The sequence below is a fragment of the Dasypus novemcinctus genome, chromosome 6 (assembly GCF_030445035.2).
Source record: "Dasypus novemcinctus isolate mDasNov1 chromosome 6, mDasNov1.1.hap2, whole genome shotgun sequence".
Classification (NCBI taxonomy): domain Eukaryota; kingdom Metazoa; phylum Chordata; class Mammalia; order Cingulata; family Dasypodidae; genus Dasypus; species Dasypus novemcinctus.
This window is the reverse complement of record NC_080678.1, coordinates 11,027,559-11,049,302: the sequence shown is the minus strand read 5'-3', so window position 1 is coordinate 11,049,302 and position 21,744 is coordinate 11,027,559. Positions and strand designations below refer to the sequence as shown.

Here is a 21,744-nt window from a genome sequence, read left to right as displayed (position 1 = left end):
TGCCTGACATTGCAATGATGGATACAGGCCATTATACATTTTGTCAAAACCTATAAAATTGTGCAGTGCAAAGTGTATGGGCCATAGTTAGCAGCAATGCTTTAGTATGTGTTCATCAATTGTAAAATCTGTACCAAACTAATAAGATGTTGCTAATGGGGGAAAGTGGGAAAGGAGGAGGGGGTGGGGTATATGGTGATCCCCTATATTTTTGACATACCATTTATTCAATCTAAAGTTTCTTTAAAAATAAAAAATTATTTTAAAAAATAGCATAGGACCATTTTACTCTTATAAAATTGTAGATTTTTAAAATTCTTTGAAAAAGTGTGGTCTACTTGGAATAGACATGTAAACTTTTTTTTTTAGTAAAAGTGTTATGCTAAATTATTTTGGGAAATGTAATATTAAAATAATAATATTGGCATGCTCATATTATTAAAATGTTACTTTTCACTTAGCGGATTCTCTAAAACTGGTTCAAGCAGTCTAATTACAATGAAGCTATAGTGTATCACAGAAACATTAAACACTCTTCAGATATTTTCTAAAATGTAGGATGACAGTGAGGTTCACGAAGAGGAAAATAAATTGAGAAGAGATGGCTTGATGTGTGCTACTTTTCTAGTTCTGAAATTATCTTAAAAGTGAGCAAAATTAAGGTACTTTTGAAAATGAGATTTTATACAAATTAGACACCGTCTTGTTGTCAGTGTGTAGCATACCATCTACAATAGGAACACGTCAATCATTGTCACGGGGAACGCGGAAAGAGGCCAGCAGACTACTTCCAGACGCAGAGAGCATGATGGGCCCACGGAATGGATTTCTCTATGGAAAAGTAGACCCGTTATAAAGTTAAATGAAGAAGTAGGATACACAACAGCACAGGGACTATGATATCAACTGGGAAGACAAAGCAGCAAGCAGCATAAGGAAAAAAAGCTATACAGACATTCACCAACATATATTAACTAGGCTTAAGTCTACCTGCCCCTGAAACACCATCTAAACCGCTCAGGACCATTGTTTTCACACCGGTACCCCATTCCTTCAAAGGTCTGACAACAGGAGCAATTCCAATAAAGAATCTTCTTAAATCCAAATGTCAATCTTAAATTCCCAAAGAGTAAAGGCATTGCCTTAATTTTAAAAAATATTTCCACGGAGTACCTAGTTTCCTCTACTGAGATAGTCTCAAAAAATTAAGAGGCCCCACAACAGTCTGGCATGAAAAACCTGAGAGAGAACTAAGGTGTCTACCTTACTAATAGAGCCACGTGAAAAGCAATAAGCAGGTTTCTGTTCAGATCCCTGGTTATTTGATACCTGCATCTGACCCTGTACTTTAAGATCATCAAGTCACAATGAAAACTACCAGCAGATGATTAAGTGTTTACAAAAGCTGTTGATCCCCTCACTGGTGAGCAGGGAGCACGGGGACCGGGTTAGGCTATTTGACATGTATGTATTTTGGTCATTTATAAGATTGAGGGGGGTCATGGTGTTAGATGCCAAAGGTGGCCCTTGGCGGTCTCTTTTGTTGGATTGCTCAGTACCCTCAAATCGAAGCACGGATGTAAGAAAATCATCCGCTGGTTCCCATGGAGATGCTGGCTCAGGCTGCCGTGCCTCCCCGCAAGGCTGGCCCTCCTGCACTGTCACGTCGGCGCATCAGCCCTTCGCCGACGGGCGAGGAGTGGGAACCGGTACTTCGGAGGGGCTCCACTCCTATTTTGAATCAAACCACACGTGGGAAATTGAGCTATCCCTTCGAATACAGATGACTTATTAGAAAAACATGATTCTTTTCTGGCACTAATCACATAGGCTATTATGGGGTCCCTCAGATCTCAGGAATCCCTGGGGACCACCAGAGAGCCACAGAGGGTAAAGGACAACAAGAACAGGAGGGTTTGTGGGGTGTGGTGTTCTGTTGTTGTTGTTGTTATTGCTGTCTGGTCTGTTTGTAGTTATTCCCTGAGGCAGAGAGCAGACCGTTTTCCACTGGGAAGGCATAGAAAATATGTAGTGCTCCAGAAAAAAAATATAATACCATTTTCTGGACATTTTTATAACTCTGCAAAAAACAGAAAAGGCTGAATTTTTAAATAAAAAGACAAAATAAATAGTTTATACCACTGAGGAGACAAGCTTTGAAAGATAAAATAAACTCTTCGTGTTTCTCAGAAAGAAAAAAAAAGTTTCTCTTTATTTGAGGCCTTTTCTCCTCATATGATCCAGGAATTGCCAAAAGTCAACTAATTATGGAGCGCTGCCATTCGAACAGAACAGGAGAAGTTTAAATTCTATCCTTGAAAGATCAGGCGATGGAAAAAACCTGCTGAGTTATAAAGTTCTTTTTGAGAGTGATAAGGGTCTTTATTTTCCCTTTGGATAATTTTTTGAAGCTCACTCCAGCCTCAAATCCAAATTTGGATTATGAATTTGTGGATTTCGTTGTTTCTCTAAATGCCAACATTCATTTCACAGCAGTTTTCAGTCCATGCTCTCTTAAATTTCTATCAGGCAGTAAACAAGAATTGATTTGACTTACTCATTCCTTTCCAGATTTATGATCAGTTCTTTGCTTTTCAGTTGCAGTCGAAAAGTCAACACTTCAGGATGATTCTGAAAGATAAACAAGAAGTCAGTTGAAATCATCTTGCTGTGACTGGCCAATATCTGAACATGCTCCACAGGCCGTGAGCTGAGGGAGAGGAAAATAGACTTCCTTCCCAGGAACATTCTTGACCCCAACTACAGAAGATTAGGGCAAGCATCTGGAAACACGCTGTGCCTCCCCGAAGGCACTGACAAGGCCTGCTTTCCTGGCCTCTGCGCACCTTTCAGCCACATACCTTTGGTGCCCTTCCTGGCGCTGGTCCTCCCCGCACCGGCTCTTTGCTCAGCCGCCTCCGGCTCTGTAAAGCACACCTTTGTTTCCCCAACTGCTCATGCCTGAGTCCTGTTGACCTCCCCTCCTTTCTGTCCAGGTGTCACATCTCTCCATCCCATACTAGTTCACACATGGTCCTCTCTCCCCGGGACCATGGCAACGCCCTTCTAACCCAGGCTTCTCACTATCTACCTTTGCCTTCCTCCCATGCATTCTCCAAAGGCAGCCAGAATCTCTCTAAAATACCATCTCACCCATCCAGCCTGCACCAAGGTGCCTGCCTTGGCTTCCTGCTTCACTGGTAAGATGTCACCCCTTTGACGTGCCCACCGGTTCCCCTCCACCTTCGTCGCTTTCCTGCTTATCAGCCTGGCTTGGTACCCCTGGATCTGGGCTCCAGCCATGCTGGCCTGACCAGGCTCTCCGGCACACTGAGCTCTCATGCAGCTCTGGGTCTTGGCAGATGCTGTTCCCTCCGACTCTTCCCCCCAGCATCAGCTTAAATGCCACATATTCAAAATCACCTTCTCTCCCTACCCAATTTAATCATGCCTGGCCCCCCCCCCTCCCCCAGGTTCTTCTTTCTTCCAGCATCCTCTCTTTTCCCTTTCTCTCTCATTTGAAATAATTCAGTGTGTTAACCTGGGGGCTCTTGTTCATTATGTCTCCCAGACAGGTCCACTAGCTCACCAGGACATGGCCATGCCCTTGTGCCCACCAGGGTGCCGGTCAGAACAGAAGCTCAGTTAACATTTGGTGAATGAATGAATCAATCAAGGAATAGTGAGAACCACTCTACCCACCTCTTCTCCTTCCTGCCGGGCAGACACTCTCCCCTTTCTCCTCTCCTCTGGGCCCCCAGGAGACCCTGACCATGTGTGCCCATCTGCCTGTGATCCACCTGTGGGTAGGAGGCACCTGCCTTCTCTGTTCTGTCCAAGAAGCCCCGAGGTTCTCGCCCTGCCCAAGAACATACCACACCAGCAGCGTCTCACACGTACCCGGGTTCTCTCCCTCTCAACCGCGGCGGCCACATATGCCACCCTCCCTCTGAGGCCCAGGTAGTGACATGGAGCCCGTCTCTAAGACAAATCTACGTGCCATCCCTGACCTGTGATAGGAAGCCCCTTCCTTGCTTCCCCTCATCCTACGCAGCCTTCAAAGATTCTGGGGATCACAGTCAAGTCTCCCCCCTTGCCCGAACAAGTGGGGTTCATATATTCACGAGACTTTCCTCTGGGACCTGAGAGTTCTAAGAGATTTCAAAATTGTACTGTTTACTAAAAGGTTAACACTGTATTTCCATTTTTTGACCTTCTAGGACAGTTCACCTGCTGTTACCAGGCCCTGAGCTGGCTCACCGCTGATTCTAAGCCCAGGGTTAATTAAAAAATGATGCAGGCCACCTAAGAGAGGCCCAAACGCCACCGTGCCCCAACATGTGAATGAAAAGTTTCTTGGCAGCTTCAAAAGATGAATGGAGAGAGGGTCCTGTCATCGCGGGGATCAGGCACAGCAAACTCCGAAGCACCTGCCGCTGGCCAGGCAGGGCTGCATTCGTGCCACAGGGAGGGCGTCGCTGTCTTATTGCAACATCATACCACGTCACTGAGTGTTCCTAACGCCGGTTATATTGGCTTTGGTTGTCCCTGCTTTGTAAATTTGTTTTATGCTTATAGAAAAGCTATACGAAGGTTTATGCACAGCTCTATAATGTTCCATATTTGAAAGGCATGATTATAATTCAAAAATTCAAAAGACTTTTGTATATTATAGTATTTGCCCTGTATTATGAATTAACTAACCACGTTACCACATTTTAAGAGGAAATGGAGTTTAGTTCCAAACATCCAACATTTGAATACTTAATCTAAATGAAAACTTAAAGCAAAAACACAACAAAGGTCACATGAGTTTGGGGCCAGTGTTAATATATGCATTAATTAATGCCATATCTCTGGGATGGAATTTTAAAAAGATGAAAAACTATTCACTTTATTTTTAGGGCAGAACTTGGTACATCTTCCTATGTCCAGCATGATAGCCATTAGCCACATACGGCTATTTAAATTTAAATTAGTTAAGATGGAGTAAAATTTTAAAAAGTCAGTTCTCAAAATTAAAGTTGAAAAAAAAATTTTTTTAAATCAGTTCCTCTGTCACACTAGCCAATTTCAAGCCTCAATAGCTAACTGTGGCTAGTAGTTGCCACTATTGGACAACACAGAATGATTTCCAACTCCATGGAAAAACTGATAGGACAGCTCTGAATCCGTGATAAAAATCCTAAAACTTACATGAACCAATAGCTGCCTCAGTAATAGATTATTTTAAGTATTGGTATTTCCAGGGGGTAAAATTAGGTGCAAACCAAGTAATTTTTTAATGTGCTTTAGGAGGCTCTCAATTCTAATGGATGGGTGACATGATTTTATGTAGCTACTTAAGATTGGGCATTAAAATGGCAATTGTCCACAAATATGAAATGCTTATATATACTTTCTGGGTTAAAAAAAAATCTTGATTTTTATGGATTCTTTCTGGCAAACAACTGTACAAACACCTAACATTCTTGTGAAAAACCATATTTCTTAGTTTATATATTTTGACACTATCTGGGATTTATTAAAATAATGTATGAATTTCTGAGTATTCACTGAACTTATAAAATTACTATTTCTATGTTAAGTAATATTAAATACACATTTCTTTTCATTTTAATATAATGCATAAAAATTTTCTAAGCATTTTATTGGCTTTTTGGGTCTGTCACAGGGATTTTTGCCTAATTTGCTTATACTTCCTGAAGCTTGGATTTAATTACAAACACATAATATTCTCTCCAGGGTTTGCAGTTTATACTCATTATATCCTAGAAAAACAAGATTATTAATTATGCCTACTATAAATTATTAGAAGAAAAATTCATCTCAACATTCTGTCAAGACATATCCAAGCAACATAAGTATGCATGTGTGTGTAGATGTTTTATATATACATGTGTGTAAAAAAATAGCTTACTTTAATTACAAATAGGGCTTGCCTAAGAAATCAACATATATATGACTATTTTAAAGATAAGTCCATATTTGTGAATAAAAATTATTTGCAGCACTTTCCCCCACCTCCAAAGAACTGAGCTATTTTAAACACTAACATTTGTGTGAATTCTACATAGAGTACCTACAGTAACTGTTATTACGTTCCAGTGTCAACATGCGAAGAGGACCTTTTTCCTAAAGGGACGTGAGAAGATCTTTATCTGTATATTTTAGTTGAGATATGAACACGCAGGAGGGATTAGTGAAGAGGAAGAACAGAGAGCTATTTTAATTCAAAGCCACTAATTGTATTAGATTCCTTAGTTTAAAGGCATGTATTCATTCCACTTTCATTTCTACGGTGGAAGGAATGAACACTTAATGGTTAAACACAGCATTCCTTTCCTTTAAAAATGATATATTGATTAGCGTAATGGAGTGGTGTCCCTTATTGAATGCCTACAGAATTGGATCTGCTGGATAAATGAATCAGATGCTAATCAATAGTCTGTATACGTTTTGGCAGCAATTACAATTCTATTTTTTCATTGGAAGTAGACCAAAGCATATAAGATGTGTAGGCATAGTTTAAAAACCAACAATAAAATAATCACCGCTGTACCCACCACCCATCCTAAAAAGCAAGGTATTCCCAGAATCTTAGAAGCCCCTCGCCAATGTCATCATTACATGCCCCGTCCTCCCCACCAGAGGTGACCATTACACTGAATTTTCTATTAATCAGTCTTTTGAGTTCCTCTATAGTTTTCTGCCAGTATAAACAAAATACTGTTCAATTCTACATGGCTTTAAACTTTATGAAAATGGCCTCCTGCCCTGTACATTCTGGTATGACCAGCTTCTTCCACTCAACCTGATTTTTGTTAGTCACCCATGTGACATGTAGCCATAATTCACTCACTTTCATTGCCGTGCAGGGTTCTCGTGCATGATCAATTTATACACCCATTCTCCCTTGACTTAGGAGATTTGTGTTCTCCGACTTCCTTTCCTTTTGCTCTTGTGAGGACTATTCCTATAAACTCTTATGGATGTCCCTGCCACACACGGATGAGCTTCCCTGAGATTACCTGGGACGGACTCTCAGGGCGGTGGGGTTTACACACGTTTGGCTTTCTTAGGGATCTTGAAGCTGCTTTTCAAAGCACAGTCTGTTCACGCTTCCTCTCTGAGCAGGTAAGGGTCCCATCGTCTCACAGCCTCGCTGAGACCAGGCCAAGTTTTTAAGTGTCAGACAATGCTAATCTTCTGTATGTGAAACTGGATTTTATTGAGGCTTTAATTTGCATTTACCTTGTGAGTAAAGTTTGTTATGTTTTAAGTTTTATGGAACATTTGATTTCCTCTTCTGGGAAACACTGCTCATGGTGTTTGACCATTTTTCTTTTCTCCTCCTCCTCCTCCAAATACTCTTACATAATCTGTGGTCCTTTCTGTGTTCTGAATACTATGCCTTTGTCAGTCATGCGTGACTCAATATTTCCCCCAGTGTAGAGCTTGTCTTTTCACCCTTTTTAAGGCGTGTTTCTGCGAACGGAGATTCTTAATTTTAATAAAGCCCTTAATGGTTTAAGCTTTTTATGCCTCATTTGAGAAATTTGTCCCTACTCCAAGATGAAACAATTGTCCATAGTATCTTCTAAATGTTTTAGTTTTGCCCTTCACATTTAAGTCTTTCTTCCAGCCGGACTTGATTTTTGTGCCTAGTATAAAGTCGGAGTCCAATTTCACTTTTAAAAATACGGTCAATCAACTGACCCAGAACTTATTAAAAAGTCTGTCCTTTCTCTACTTATCTGCAACAGCATGTGGATGTCTATTTCCATACTAACACGTCCCATTGTCTGTCCTTGCACCAACGCCACATGGAATTATTGGCTGCCACTTCATTCTGAGACTGGCCATCTGGTATGGCGAGCCTTCTCGCCTTCCCCAAGTAAGGCTGAGTTTCTCGGCTCTTCCGGCTTCTGTTCTGGTGGTTGAGAGGTCACCAGCAGGCTTCCACAGGTGATCTGTCTCAGTTCTCTGGCTGTTAAGATCTTTTTCTTTGGTGTTGAGCAGTGTCACTATAATATGCTTCGGTATGAACTAGTATTTGTACAACTTATTTATGGATTCCTTCCTCTCCTGTTCTTCCAGATAGCTTGATTTCTCATTCCCCCTGGGCAGACCTGCCTTTCTCCAGGAGTGTTCACAGCCAGCAGCAGGGTGGAGAAACTGGCAAGTGGTGATCCATGACTGAGGGCATTGCAGGCAGGAGCCAAGAGGGGGTGCCATGGGAGGGCATCATTTACGTGGCTGAGTGCAGCCAGCAGGGTGCTAACCAAAGGGAGAACACAAATGGACATCCCAGAGCCCACTTCCTTTGGGATGCTGAACAGCATCCTGGTTCCCCCAAAATCACAAGGAAGAATTTGTAGTTGTTAGTTTTAAAGGACAGGTAAACCAACACATTTTTCTGATTGTACTGAGTCTTAAACTACATAATGCATGTTATGTGAGGCAATGATATTTATTGAAACCCACACTTACCTGTACGTATGTAGATACAAGCATGTGCATACACACATTTGCATGCTTGTAGGTAACCCCACTGCATTGCTAACACAGGAGCTCATCTGATTTCTCATAGGGTTGTTTTGTGAAATAGCACTTGATGCTTTTACCTACACTCCACTTCTAATTTCATCCCAGACTCATACCCCATGATTGGAGAATTTGGGCCAGGAGACAAGTCTCAAGACAGACACAGCATCTACCCGGAAGCCCCCTTCCCTCCTAGGGGTGAGGTTTTGCTCCCGGCCTTAGCGTGCTAGACAGATCCTCTCCCGGCGGCACCTGCTCCCGCAGGAGGCACACTCCTTCCCTGGAAGATGAGGGCTGGGCAGGCCCCCTGATAGTTCACCTGGGCAGGTCTGCAAGGGCTCTGGCCAGCTCCTGTCACCCACCTTGGGCGCCACCTGTGCCCGCTGAGGTCTCACCACAGTGCACTTGGCCAGGACGTCCTAGTTAACCAGAAGCATAAACCAATGTTTAACACATGATTTTCATTATTAAAGTTTTTCCTTTTCGGCATTATCCTTGTGCTGCCCTCTTCTAATGTAATTAGGAGGACACCCAAAGATGAATTTAAGGCATTTCACACACAATGGACGCAAAGTATTTGGAGTCAACAGACACAGTCTTCCGTAGATGCAGGGATGTTTATGATTTTTCTTCTGATAGAGGGCAAACAGTGCAGGGCATTGTCTCCTTGGTATTGCTATGGCCTTAAAGAATAGCAAATTTTCAACATTTTAGAAACATCTGACAGTGATCATGAACTTGAAATCTTTGTGATGCTAGAGTGGCAGCGGGTTTGGCAGAATGGAAGGGAATTACCACTTTAAAAAAAGTGGATTTGGTCAGTAGCCAAAGCCACTCCCAATTTATCTTTTCAAAGACTGGTCAGCTCTGAGCCCAAGTCGTTCATCTCTCCCGTCAATACTAGAAGCTCAGAGGGAGCTCATTTTTCAAGCGGAGCAATAGTATTAAAATATTGCATTCAAGGCCTCTCTGAAATCACTAGATCCCACTCCAGCCCTGAATAAATGCTTCAGACTACATCCTTGGCAGTCACAGGGCACGAGGGAGTCATTTTTTGCTGTGCATATTTAGAGGTAATCTTGATTACCACTTTAACATCAGAGTGCTAGTTCACAGCCTGGAAGATAACGCACAACGTGGAATTTAGGGAGGACAGAATTGAATTAACTTCAGGATAACATTGTAAGAAATGAAGGTATTGCAGCAGCAGAAAGGGGTCTCCCTGATTTGGGAACTTTTAGCTATCTTATAAATGATAATGTTTATTCATGAGTTATTCATCTTTTTTTTTTCCAGTAGAAGACTGACCTCAGCAAATAGATTTTAAAATGTGCAGAGTGGTGGGGAGCAGGTGCAGCTCAGTGGTTGAGTGCCTGCTTCCATGTACAAGGTTCTGGGTTCAATCCCCAGTACCTCCTAAAAAAAAATTTTTTTTTAATGTGCAGAATGGCTCAAATTATCCTTAGGTGAAAACAACTTGTGAAATACCCATATTGTCATTTTGTTTCCACATTCAAACATCGGATTCATTCGAGTAAAGAATCTTCTCACTGATTTCTGTGTCATAATAGATTTTTATTGTTTTCTCTCCCTCAAATGGGCTCCACCTCAACATCTCTGGGACACGTAATGCTCTCGGCTCAAGTTCTTTTTCATACCTGTTCATTCTGGTAGGAGCACTTATGCGAAAATGTGCAGCAAACATTCTAGATTGTCACAGGTGGAGCCAGGGCATCTTCAAGTCTTAGTCACTCACTGAACTACTTCTCGACTCCTCCCTGGTGTCCAGCTGTACCACAAAGAGTGATGGGCGTTCATGCTGCAGGATTTCAGCTCACCAAGAGCGTGGGTCCCTCAGGAGACCACGGCCGATTCTGAAGCAGGCGTGAATCTGTTCCCTCCCGGAGTTTACCGTCGGGACGTAAGAGCGAATGACATCATTGTGTCATGACTGAATTCGGCTCCCCCAAAAAGGCGAGCTGGGGTCTGCCTCCCGGCCCTGTGGATGTGGACTTATTTGCACACAGGCTCTCTGAAGGTGTTATTAGTGAAAAGGAGGCCGAGCTGGTGTTGAGTGGGCTCTCGTCTGATGTGGCTGGTGTTCTTCCGAGGAAAGGGAATCTGGACACAGAGACGGGGAGAGACCGCCGAGGGGCAGGAGGATGGAGCGACGGCAGCACGAGCCAGGGAGCACGTGCACCGCACCCACCAGGAGACGGAGCAAGCGCGGCCCTGCTGGCATCTCTGCTTCAGACTCCAGCCTCCAGAGCACGAGGTGAATTTCTGCGGCTTAAGCCAACCAGTCTGTGGTATTCTGTTGCAGCAGCCCCGGCAAACTAAGACACCTCAACAGAAAACAATCCGGGAAACACTGTAGTTTCTCTGTAGAGTTTCTCAAACTCTACACATTTAAAATGGATTTTTTTTATTTTACCACTCTGTCCTCCATCCATTTCCAAAGGGAGGCTGGGGAAAAGTCCAGTCTCGCTCTCCACCAGATTTCCCCAGGTTAGCAATGCCCTTTCCCACAGCCCTTCCACGGTGCCCCATTTTCCTTAGAACACCAGCCTCGGCTTGAGCTCTTCCGCTCTCACTAAGCTCCGCACACACACGCTGCCAGCTCGGCCCCGCTCCAGGCCCTCTGCGCCGGCCTCCCCTGAGAGGGCCTGTCCAGGTGCGTCCGGTAGCTTGGCCTTCAGGTCTCAGCCGCGTCTGGCCGTTGCTCTCGCAGCTCCCAGTTCGTTCCCTTCCTAGAGCAGAACATCACCTGTGATTGCTTATTTGAGTGTTTGTTTTATTTGTTTCTGTTTTACGAGGGGGGTGGAGAGCAAACAGCTCAAGGCCGTGCAGCGGTTGAATCCAGCTCTCCTCACTGGCGCGGGAGGAGGTGATGTGAGGAGTACTCAGCCCGCTGGCTCGCTTGACAGTGAAGGGAGCCATGAGTCAAGAAGGCAGAGATCTCCAGGAGCTGGGATGGGTCCTTACCCTTAACCAGCAAGGAAACGGGGAGCTTGACCCTACAGCTACAAGGACCTGAAATCTACCCACATTCTGCATGGGCAGGAAGCACCCTGCCCGAGCGCCTCCACAGAGGAAGGCAATTCTGCTGATACTTTGATTTTACAGGTAAAATTTGAAGCAAAGAAACCAGGTCTGGACCCAACAGACAACCCTCCTCCCCTAACCCCCCGAATGGCTCCCTTGTCTGTTTGCTCATTGTCTATTTGGGTTTTTTTCTGTAGGAGCCACGGGAACCGAACCGAGGACCTCCCACACAGGAGGCAGGTGTTCAACTGCTTGAGCCACATCCACTCCCCCAAGACTTTTTTAAATATTTATTTTATTTATTTCTCTGCCCTTCCCCTATCCCCCTCCCCATCATCTGCTCTCTGTGTCCACTCATTGTAAGTTCTTCTGCGTCTGCTTGCATTATCCAATGGCACTGGGAAACTGCATCTCTTTTTTGTTGCGTCATCTTACTGCATCAGCTCTCTGTGTGTGCAGTGCCACTCCTGGGCAGGCTGCACTTTTTTCACGTGGGGCGGCTCTCCTTACAGGGTGCACTCCTTGCACATGGGGCACCCCCATGTGGGGGCACTCCTGCATGGCATGGAACTCCTTGCCCGTGGCAGCACTGCACGTGGACCAGCTCACTGCACGGGTCAGGAGGCCCTGGGTTTGAACCCTGGACCCTCCGTATGGTAGACGGGTACTCTATCAGCTGAGCCATATCCACTTCCCCCAATAAACTTTTGACCTTCAGAACCATGAGATGCAGAGGTGGTATTTCACACCACTAAAGTTGTAATAATTTGCTATAGCAACTATAGAAAACTAAAGTGGTCAGGAAGATCTCAATGAAATTCAAAAGGAAAAATGTGTTCTTGGAAACCAACATGCACCATACAACTAAAATGCATGCTTATCAGAGAAATCCAGTCACAAAGACTGCTACTTTATACCATGGCAGTGACAAAAGACCGTTTCACTTATTACTTATTGCCATTTACCCAAATTGCACCCCTTTTATGCTTTTTTGTGTTTAGATATAAGTGAGCATAATAAATTAGGTTTTAAACCCGTTTTCAAAAAGGAATGTCATGCATTCATTAATTGCGGGCCTGCTGATGATCTGGACCCTGGGCCAGTCCCTGGAAAGATGGCTGAGAGCAACTCCACTCATCCGTGCTGCTTCTCTCATATGGGGAAGATCTTAACACAATATAGGCATGACTGGTTTTATAGCAGGTGATGGAAGGTTCTAGAAGACTCATCTGGATGCAGTCCAAAATATGTGAATGTACTTCATTTCAATGTGCAATACTTTCTAAGGTTTGTTTACTGATATAATCAGGGATATTAAAATATTATAAAATAGTACTTTGCACCGCTTTTTGGAACGATTTGCATCACTTTATAAGACACAGTTTTAAAATAACATGTGTTATTAACTAGAAAGCTTGGCTTCTAACTCAAAGTTCATTTATCTAACTAATTTGATGTCTGGAAGCATTCACATACCATTTTTTTCCACATCACCATTTTCAAAACTGTCAGTCAAAGAAGTTAATAGCGTAAGTTGCTGGTTTGTTTGCATGCAAGCTGCCTTCTAGAGATTACCCCATTCAAATGTTGACTAAGTGCCATTTATAAAGCACCACTGTAATCTCTTTCAAATAAACATTAGCAGAATGTAATAAACCCTTTTAAAAGCAACCCTGCCATTGATCACAGAGTCAGTGCCAAGTTGCCGCGTACAAAGTGACGCTAGTACAAACAAGTGTTTCTATTACAAACAGGATTACAGTTAATGGTAAACTTTTTTATAAAACACATTCAAATGGCTCCATGAAAATGCACGCTAAAAGGCTCCCAAAGATCTATGAGCATTCACATTTTACAACTTCAGGAAAGCAACTGATGGGGCCAAAAATGGAAGTATGACTGTTACCAGCTTTTCCCTCTGCTTGGCTGCCACATTGTTTCTTGGGGCACTGGGGCCTCAGAGGCAAAAAGGAAAAAGCACAGGAAGAGGGGGTGAGGTGCTGGGGCTGGAGGAGGAGCTGTCCCCAGAGGCAGGAAGGGAGTAGAGTCGATGCAAAGGGACCATGGGGCCTGGAGGGGAGGGCTGATGATGAGCATCCTCAGGGGAAGGACTGGAGCTCTGTGTGGCCTCCACCATCCACACGGGGCTGCCACTTTACTGGGCTCTTAGAACTTCAACTTCCTTATGGGTACAGCGTTCTATCTCCAACTTAGCCCAGCTTTGGGGCAAAGAGGATCCTTAATCAGTACATTTTGCTAAGTGAAAATTTTGGTTCAACATTTCTATTAGAGCCAACCAATATGAAGTGCGGTGACACATATGAAAATGTCACCCTCTGCACAGAAGACACCCAATCCCAAATCTCTAGCCTCGGCTCTGTCTTAGATCTATTTGAGCTTCGGATATCTTTCCAGCAACCAGGCCACATGTTTAGAACTCATTCACTCCTGGCGCAGCTGCCCCACCCCTGGCCCAAGGGCACCTCACCCTGGGGTCCCTCCTTCTCCCTGGTCCCCATCTCCTTTCAGGCCTCCTGAGCACCACCTTCCAACTCGCTTCTGTGCCGCATGTTGAGGCAGGGGCCAAGTTCTGTGGATTCCTCCCGAGGAGTTTTTTCTCTTCCTGTTCTGTGGCCCTCATTCCTACACTGTCTGGCCCCCTCCTTGTAAACCCGGGGTCCATACTGCTCCCCCAGTGTTTTGTTAGTGCCAGGCTCAGGTAACAACGGCCCTCCCAGCGGCCCCTTTCTCTTGGGGATGATGCTAACTAAGGCTGCTTAGTCCTCATTCTCCCGTCTCCCTGCTTCTCCTCCACCTCTGCTCAATGCTCTAGAGCAGGTGGACCAACTCTTCCCATAAAGGACCAGAGAGCATCTGTTTCAGTCTTTGCTGACCACAGTCTCTGCCACGACTTCTAAGCTTTTAGATCTAAAGCACAAAAGCTTCCAGAGACAGCACGTACCTGAATGAGCATGGCTGTACTCCAATAAACTATTTATGGACGCTGAAGTTAGCATTTCATATAACTTTATGTCAGGAAATATTACTCATGTGGTTTTGTTCCCCAACCATTTAAAATGTAAGAAACATTCTTAGGTTGTGGATGTGTTTGGCCCAAGGCTGTAGTCTGCCTACTCCTGTCCACAGCAGAGCTTCTCAGACTCAGGCAAGCATCAAAACCACCTTTAGGGCTCATGACATGCAGACTACAGGAAACACCGTTTCTGATTTAGTAGATCTGGGGTGGGGTCTGAACATTTCCATTTCTACCAAGTTCCTCGGTGGTGCTGATGCCACTGGTCCCTGGAGCACATTTTCAGAACCCCTGTGCCAGACCAGGGCCCACAAGCTGACCATCCCTGGGGCTCACTCTCTCTGTGGCCATTGCTGGCTTGGCCCCAAAGAGGGTGCTACACAGTGCTGCCAATTTGATTTTGTTGCCAACATCTAAGCATTGGGAGAATTCTCCAACAAATCTGGATGCACAGCTTCTCTGCGGGGGAAGAATAAGTATCAGAAACGTGGCAAACCGGGTTGGCACTTCCCATGGCAACGATGGTCTTGAATTAAATAGAGACTGCTGCCTTCAATGGCGCAACACTCCACCATTGTCCCAGCCCACCGTGCTCTACCATAGCACATGGGGGGTGGGGGGGGGCAAGGGGCAAAGGTCATCTATCATCTAATGCCTGGACAGGCATTTGAGTTTGCAGACCCTGGTCTAAAGCCCAAACGGATGATTACACTTATTGCAAACACTTGGAATGAATGAGCGTGCCTTTTCCCCCCAGCCTTGCCTTTCATTTGCATCTCTACTTCCCTGAGCCGGTCCCTATTCCTTAAGGGCCCCTTAGGCACCACCTGACCTCGGAGGCCCTCCACCATGGCTCAGGCACAATTCTCCCCTCTCCCTCTCAGGTCCTGCACGTTCCACCTCCTGCCTGGAGTGTAGCTATTTCTGTTCAGGCTGTAGACTCACCAAGCATAAGCTCCGGGAGACCTTATACAACTTGGAGAACACTTCAAGGTCCTCAGGTACTGTTTTCTTGCACACACAAAGCACAAAAGCAAAGTTTATTGGATTGATGAATCTATCAATAAATTATAAAAGGCTGCTTACCCATCCCTTCCAATACTTCCATGAAAGATTGGGTAAATGCAGACTGTTCTAATCTTTTGCTACATATTTCAGTCACTAAAATCACTTATACAGAACAAATGAATTTCCTACCTATTTTGCTGTTGACATTGTGTTGACAGTTATATTTTTTAATTAAACCTCAATATAGACAATTTTCTGACCTAAATAGAAAAATCTAGTTCCTGCTAAGGACTTGGCTAGGATTATCACGCAAATGTCTTACTGCTGAATCCTTAGCCTCTTTGGAGCCTTCCTAGATTAGCTTATCTTCCACTAAATCATGAGTGTGTATACTACAGCAATTAAGAGGTCATGGTGGAAGCTGTGGGATTTCTACCAGGACAATATTAGTTACCTCAGAGTGGTCCTGGTAAACACAATTAACCATCATAGCTGCGAATTTCTTTCACTGGGGAAACAGCTAGGAGTGCTCAGGGGTCGCCCCCCCACCCCCACCCCCGTCCAGCTGGGAAGAGGAAAGAGTTGTCCCCTTCCTATGAACTCTCTTCCTTACAACTACAGAAAAATGTACAAATAACCAATTTAAGTGGACTAAAACACTAAATAATGTTGACTTGACAAGAGACAAAACAGAGGAAGAGAAGACAATAGCCGCAGATGCAGGCCGTGGGTACGAGTATTTTACAACTGGCCGACAAAACTTAACCTGTGAAAACCAAAATTGCATTACTTTCAAGAGAGAGAATGTCATGCTGAAAAGCATTTGTGACAATTTCAAAGAGAATATTCCAGAAGATTTCAGTTGAGTTCCTAGTCAGAAGGCATTTTGTATAAACAAAACATGTTTGTGTACTTTTCTTAAGTATAAAATAGGATTTTACCTAAAAGTGCATAGAAGCAAGGAAATATAAAAACTGTCGGGTCATCAACTTTAAATGAACAATTTCCTGGCTAACTCTTTACAAATAGAAAATCTTCGCTGAGTGGAAGATAAAATATGGAAGTAGTCAATTTAACCCATTGTTTGCTTTATACAAAACCAGAACTGGCTTCTTCAGTATAACCTTCCACTGCCCCTCACCCCAAATCAGGATCAAGAGCCCAGAATCCCGCCCCCACTCCACCATTCACTGCTTCCGCAACTTAGTTTCTATGTCACTCTGAGCCCTGGTTTCCTCATTTGTCAAAGGCAATAACACCCGTGAGGATTAAGTGACGTGGTTTCTATCAATGCATGGCAGAAGCCCTTAAATGTGGGGGACAAGGACAGTCACACCAACTGCTGTTCGTGTTGATCACACTCTCCTCCTTTTGCCTAAGGATATATTTTTGCCCTCCAATCTGGTAAACCACTCACGTTCTTACATTCTAGTTTCCATTTCATTGAAAACCACAACATACTACAAAAATATATGCACATACATACCCCCATTTATTTCTGCTTTTAATAGAATTGTTGAGTAAAAGAATCATTCCTGTAGTCTCATACTGACTGTCAATCATGGCTATCTGAAGAAGCAAAGAATGCTTAACGAATTCCTTCTGGATAATTCTAGGGGATTCTATTCCCCCACCATAAAAACATAACACTCTTATTCCCATTATACCTGTATGTTTGGGAGAACTATCCTAGAAGAATGGTCTTTACAAAGAAAAGCAAAACAGTTAAACAGCGGGCTGTGGACTAGAGAGAAAGCAAGGTTACACCAGGGGAGCATTTACACAACTTATCTACTATACGTGTTCTAGACTCCGTGCACGCAGATTTCATGAAAGGCAGGGACTGGCGAGAATAGCAGGTTCACATCAATCTGTGGTGGGGATCACCAAGAATGAGGCCAAAATATTGGCCAGCACATTTTGGGAAATCAAATGTTTTGACAGGCAACTTGCCCGTACCTTACTTGTAAACATCCCATTGAGAAGCAATACCTTATCAAAGTCATGCAAAGGCATCCTTTCCTCCCTAACATCTTTTGTGGGGGCTCCACATCTCTGTCCCCTCAACTGTTTTCCACATGGCATGCTGAGAGATCAGTCACCATTTGGCTACCTCTGCTCTGGAACCTCATCTAGTAGATCAGGTTTTTCTTAAAAAGCAACTCCGTTTGGAACATTTTCAGATGTGAGCTGCCTAATTTAGAGTTCAGTGAGATTTCTTGTCTCCCTTAATCTGTACCTTCACAGTCTATAAATTCAGCTCAGGAGTACATCAGCTTGTCTTCTACTGCGATCCTCAGCTCTTTTCCCTATGAACTGCTGGTGTACTAGATACCCCCATCCAGAATGTACTTAGTTGTTTTTTTGTATTGAAGTGCAGTGCAGGCTTTGGTATTTGACCTGCTGATTTATTTTATGAGTTTTGATCCATAGTTCCAACCTATGGAGAAACTTTAAAGTCTTAATTCTTTTAGCGAAACCTGGTAGCTGCTGGGTGCCATGGCAGATTCATAGGGGTATGAGATGTGATGCCAAGAAATGGGCACTTTTGGGCACAGCTGGTACAAGCGTAAATGATAGAGGCTTCCACAAGGCAATCTGGAAATAGTTATCATACTCTTTAAAAATGTGCATAGCTTTGACTCAACAATTTCGCTTCCAAGAATGCATTTAAAGGAAATAACCAGAAAAGTATGCACAGATATAAGCAAAAAGATGTTTAACATAGCTCCTAGAGAAAAGTCAGAAAACGCTCCAGGAGAATGGCTAAGTAAATCACACAGGAACCACATGATATGATAGCACAGAGCCGTTACCGTGATGGTGCAAGATGGAAGAGTTCCACTTCTGGTAATCACAGTCTAAGTAACCTAGACCTATAATCCCACTGAAAATGAGAAAAGCTGGGCAAATTACATAAGCACTCTATTTGAGGGCACTGTAGTTTCCAATGCAGTGAAAAATTGTGTGGCCATGCCTCAGGTAAAGAAGGAAAAGGAAGAAAAGGGTGGGCACAGATTTGGAGTTGAACTTTCCCACTCAAGGCATCCCAGATATCAGAAGCAGCATCTGAGAGGCTAAAAAACTCGTTAAAGCTTCCAACAGACTCACAGGGCTAAGGGGACAAACACTGTATTTCAGAACTGCCAAGAGATGGTAATGATAACCATCCCCACCCCAGGCCCCGGATCTCAACAAGCTACGCCCCAGGAGAAAGGAGGAATCAGAAAGAAAAAGACCAGCCTTCCGAGAGACGGGAACAGCTCCGTCCATGACCACAGACGTCCAGCCACTGCTTAAAGAAAACAATTGCCACCCAGGACTCCATAGCCCATGAAACAGACTTCAGAAAGGAAGAGGAAGGAAAGATAATTTCAGACAAAGTTGCGAAGTCATCAACAACAGATAAATTAAAGGAATACTAAGGGCTTTTCTTCAGCCAAGAAGATTACCCTAGGTGGCTGTCTGGAGATGCAGGAAGGCATGAAGAGGTAAGGGGAGCTGCGGGACACACCTAAACGAGTATTGTATGTAGGCTACAGCAATGATAAAGGAGTGGGCAGGTAAAGAAAACCCAGGGGACGTGTTGAGATCTGTTTTAATCCAGCTGATACCTGCTTCCAATGCTGTCATTTCCAAAGCCAGACTTTTCTATTGGAAGAGGACTCCGTGACCCCATGTGTCTTAGTTTCCAAGGCCTGCTATAAAGCACCACAAATTGGCTTAAAACAGGGGTTCTTAATCTCTTTTGTTCCATGGACCCCTTACATAAGTCCACACCATACTGTGTATTATTTAATATATATCACAACTGCACCAACACGTCCCCACCAGAATAAGGTTTCTTTTAAAATTTCAATTCAAGCTCACAGACTCCTTGCTAAGAACCCCTGGCTTAAAAGGACAGAAACCTCCTGGCTCATGGTTTTGGAGGCGAGAAGCATGAAATCAAGGTATCGCCAGGGACACTGCTCCTTCTGAGGTGCTAGGGAAGACTGCGTCCCATGCCCCTCTCCCGGCTCCTGGGGGCCCCAGGTATCCCACAGCTTAACTAATTCCATCAGAAATTACCCTATTTCCAAATAAAGTCACCTTCACAGGAGCCAGGGGTTAGGACTCGAACATGTTTTCAAGTTTAACCCATAAACGCCATGCTTTGGAGACCCTGCCTGGAACTTCAGTCACTAAAGACCCAGATTTCCCGAGCTGTATTCATTTCTTCATTTTCATTTATTCAGCAGGTCTGGAGAGCATCTACTATTTCCAGATACCATGCAGGTATTGGAGACACAGACAAAGAATACCCATTTCACAGGGGAAGAAGAAAGACTCAGAGGGGTTAAGCAATTTTCCCAAGACCACACAGCCCACCAGGGCAGAGCTGATCTCCCAAATTGGGTCTCTGCATGTATTCCTGGCCATGGGTTTTTTACTAAGCAACCTTGACTCCCAGTGAAAAACAGTAGGTGTACAAATGCTCAGCTGGATGTTCGTCTGTATTATTCCCTCCCTCTGACTTTATTCTGTCCTCAGTTCTTCTCAGTTTGTTCTGATGGGCAGTTATTTCAATAGGCGGGTTTAAATCAGATTGGGGCGATTTGGCCCCACCCCTTCTCCCAGGAGACCCCTGGCCGTGTCTGGAGACCCTTTGGTCGTCATGACTGGAAGGGTGCTACTCAGCATCTAGTGAAGGGAGGCCAGGGGCACTGCTAACTAGCCTACAGGCAGCACCCCCAGCAAAGAACTGCCCAGCCCAAAACGTTATAGCACCATGGGTGATAGCTGGTATATAACCAGATGGTCTATAACTTAATAAGTACCAGCAGTCCACTGACCTACAAAGCTCCCATTTTTTAATTTTATTTATGCACACAAACAGATGTATTATGTACATTTAAAGATCACCTTTGAATGGGAGAAAACCAAATAGAACGACATTCAATCCATGTCAGTACAAATGTAGTTTCGTTCAATCTTGGAAATGACGGTATGTTGGAAAGTTGATTAATGGGTATTTAATCTGGGAAGGTTTTCTGGAAGAGATAAGTCTTCATTTCTCATTTAAAAGAGGAGCAGGACATGCTGGTGGGAGGAAAGATGTACCTCCCTTCTTCTGGGTCAAATGTGCTTCAACTTGGAGAAGGCAAGAGGAGAGAGGGGTGAGCAACAGAGGTCACTACCACAGGAACAGAGGATTTGGGGTGAGGGCCGAATCTAGGGGAGATCAAGGCTGCAGGGTGTGACCAGCTAGTAGAAAGCTTTGAGGACAAAAGTTTGTACTGAATCCTGAGCAATGGAAAGGTAAGGGCCTTCATGGTTCCACTGAGAAACACTCAAGAGATGACACATGGGTCCCTTTCACCGCATGCAAGTTCCTGACATCACCTTTTGCAAACACTCTTATGTCCATCCTAATTTCAAGGCACAGTTAGTCCTCTGCCTCCTTTAAATTCTAGTTTATATGCTGTGACAGGAGCCTAATCACACCATCCTTTTCAGATTGAAGAAACTATCACCAAACATATGTAGACAGCATCACCATAGCCGTGGGACGGACAGCTTGAGCAACTTATGAAATAGTTCCAGTCCAAATCATGCACATAACATCCTGGTCTTATCTAAAATTGCAACATCCTCTGGAGAAGCAACAATCTGCAGTATGTTCTCCAGAGGGATTCTCAGGGTCATCCAATTCTGATGCTTAAATCAAATAATCATTTGGCTGAATTTTCTTATTGCTCCTCAAACCCTAGCCCTCCCCGCCCCCCCCCCCCTCCATGCTTTCATCATTCCCAACTGTTCCTTCTGCTTCACCACTTCTGTTTCTATGCCAAACTCTGCAAATTAAGCCTCAAGTCTTAGGACTACACTAAACTTTTTTTTCTGGTGACAATGGTTCTTCCTTTTGTGTGAAATCTCATGGGGTTTGGGCGGAAAGTGGAAAGTCAGCATTTTTTTTAAAGCAACTGGTCTTTTATGATATTTTGAACATGATAAATGAGTTTCAGCAAAAACAGAAATTATTGTGAGAGGGAGAAAAACACAGACGGGAAGAATTTACCCCTTCATGAGGACACTTAGGATAATGCACGAAGGTTCAAGATGCAGGA

At 44.0% G+C, this 21,744-nt stretch overlaps 1 protein-coding gene across 1 annotated transcript in view; it reads right to left on the bottom strand.

Moving 5' to 3' along the window:
* ADAM12 (ADAM metallopeptidase domain 12) overlaps window positions 1-21,744 on the bottom strand; it is a 377,451-nt gene that overhangs the window by 268,071 nt on the left and 87,636 nt on the right. Inside the window, 1 exon segment of the mRNA XM_058298149.2 lies at window positions 2,558-2,631. Within this exon segment, the coding sequence (XP_058154132.1) occupies window positions 2,558-2,631 (74 nt within the window).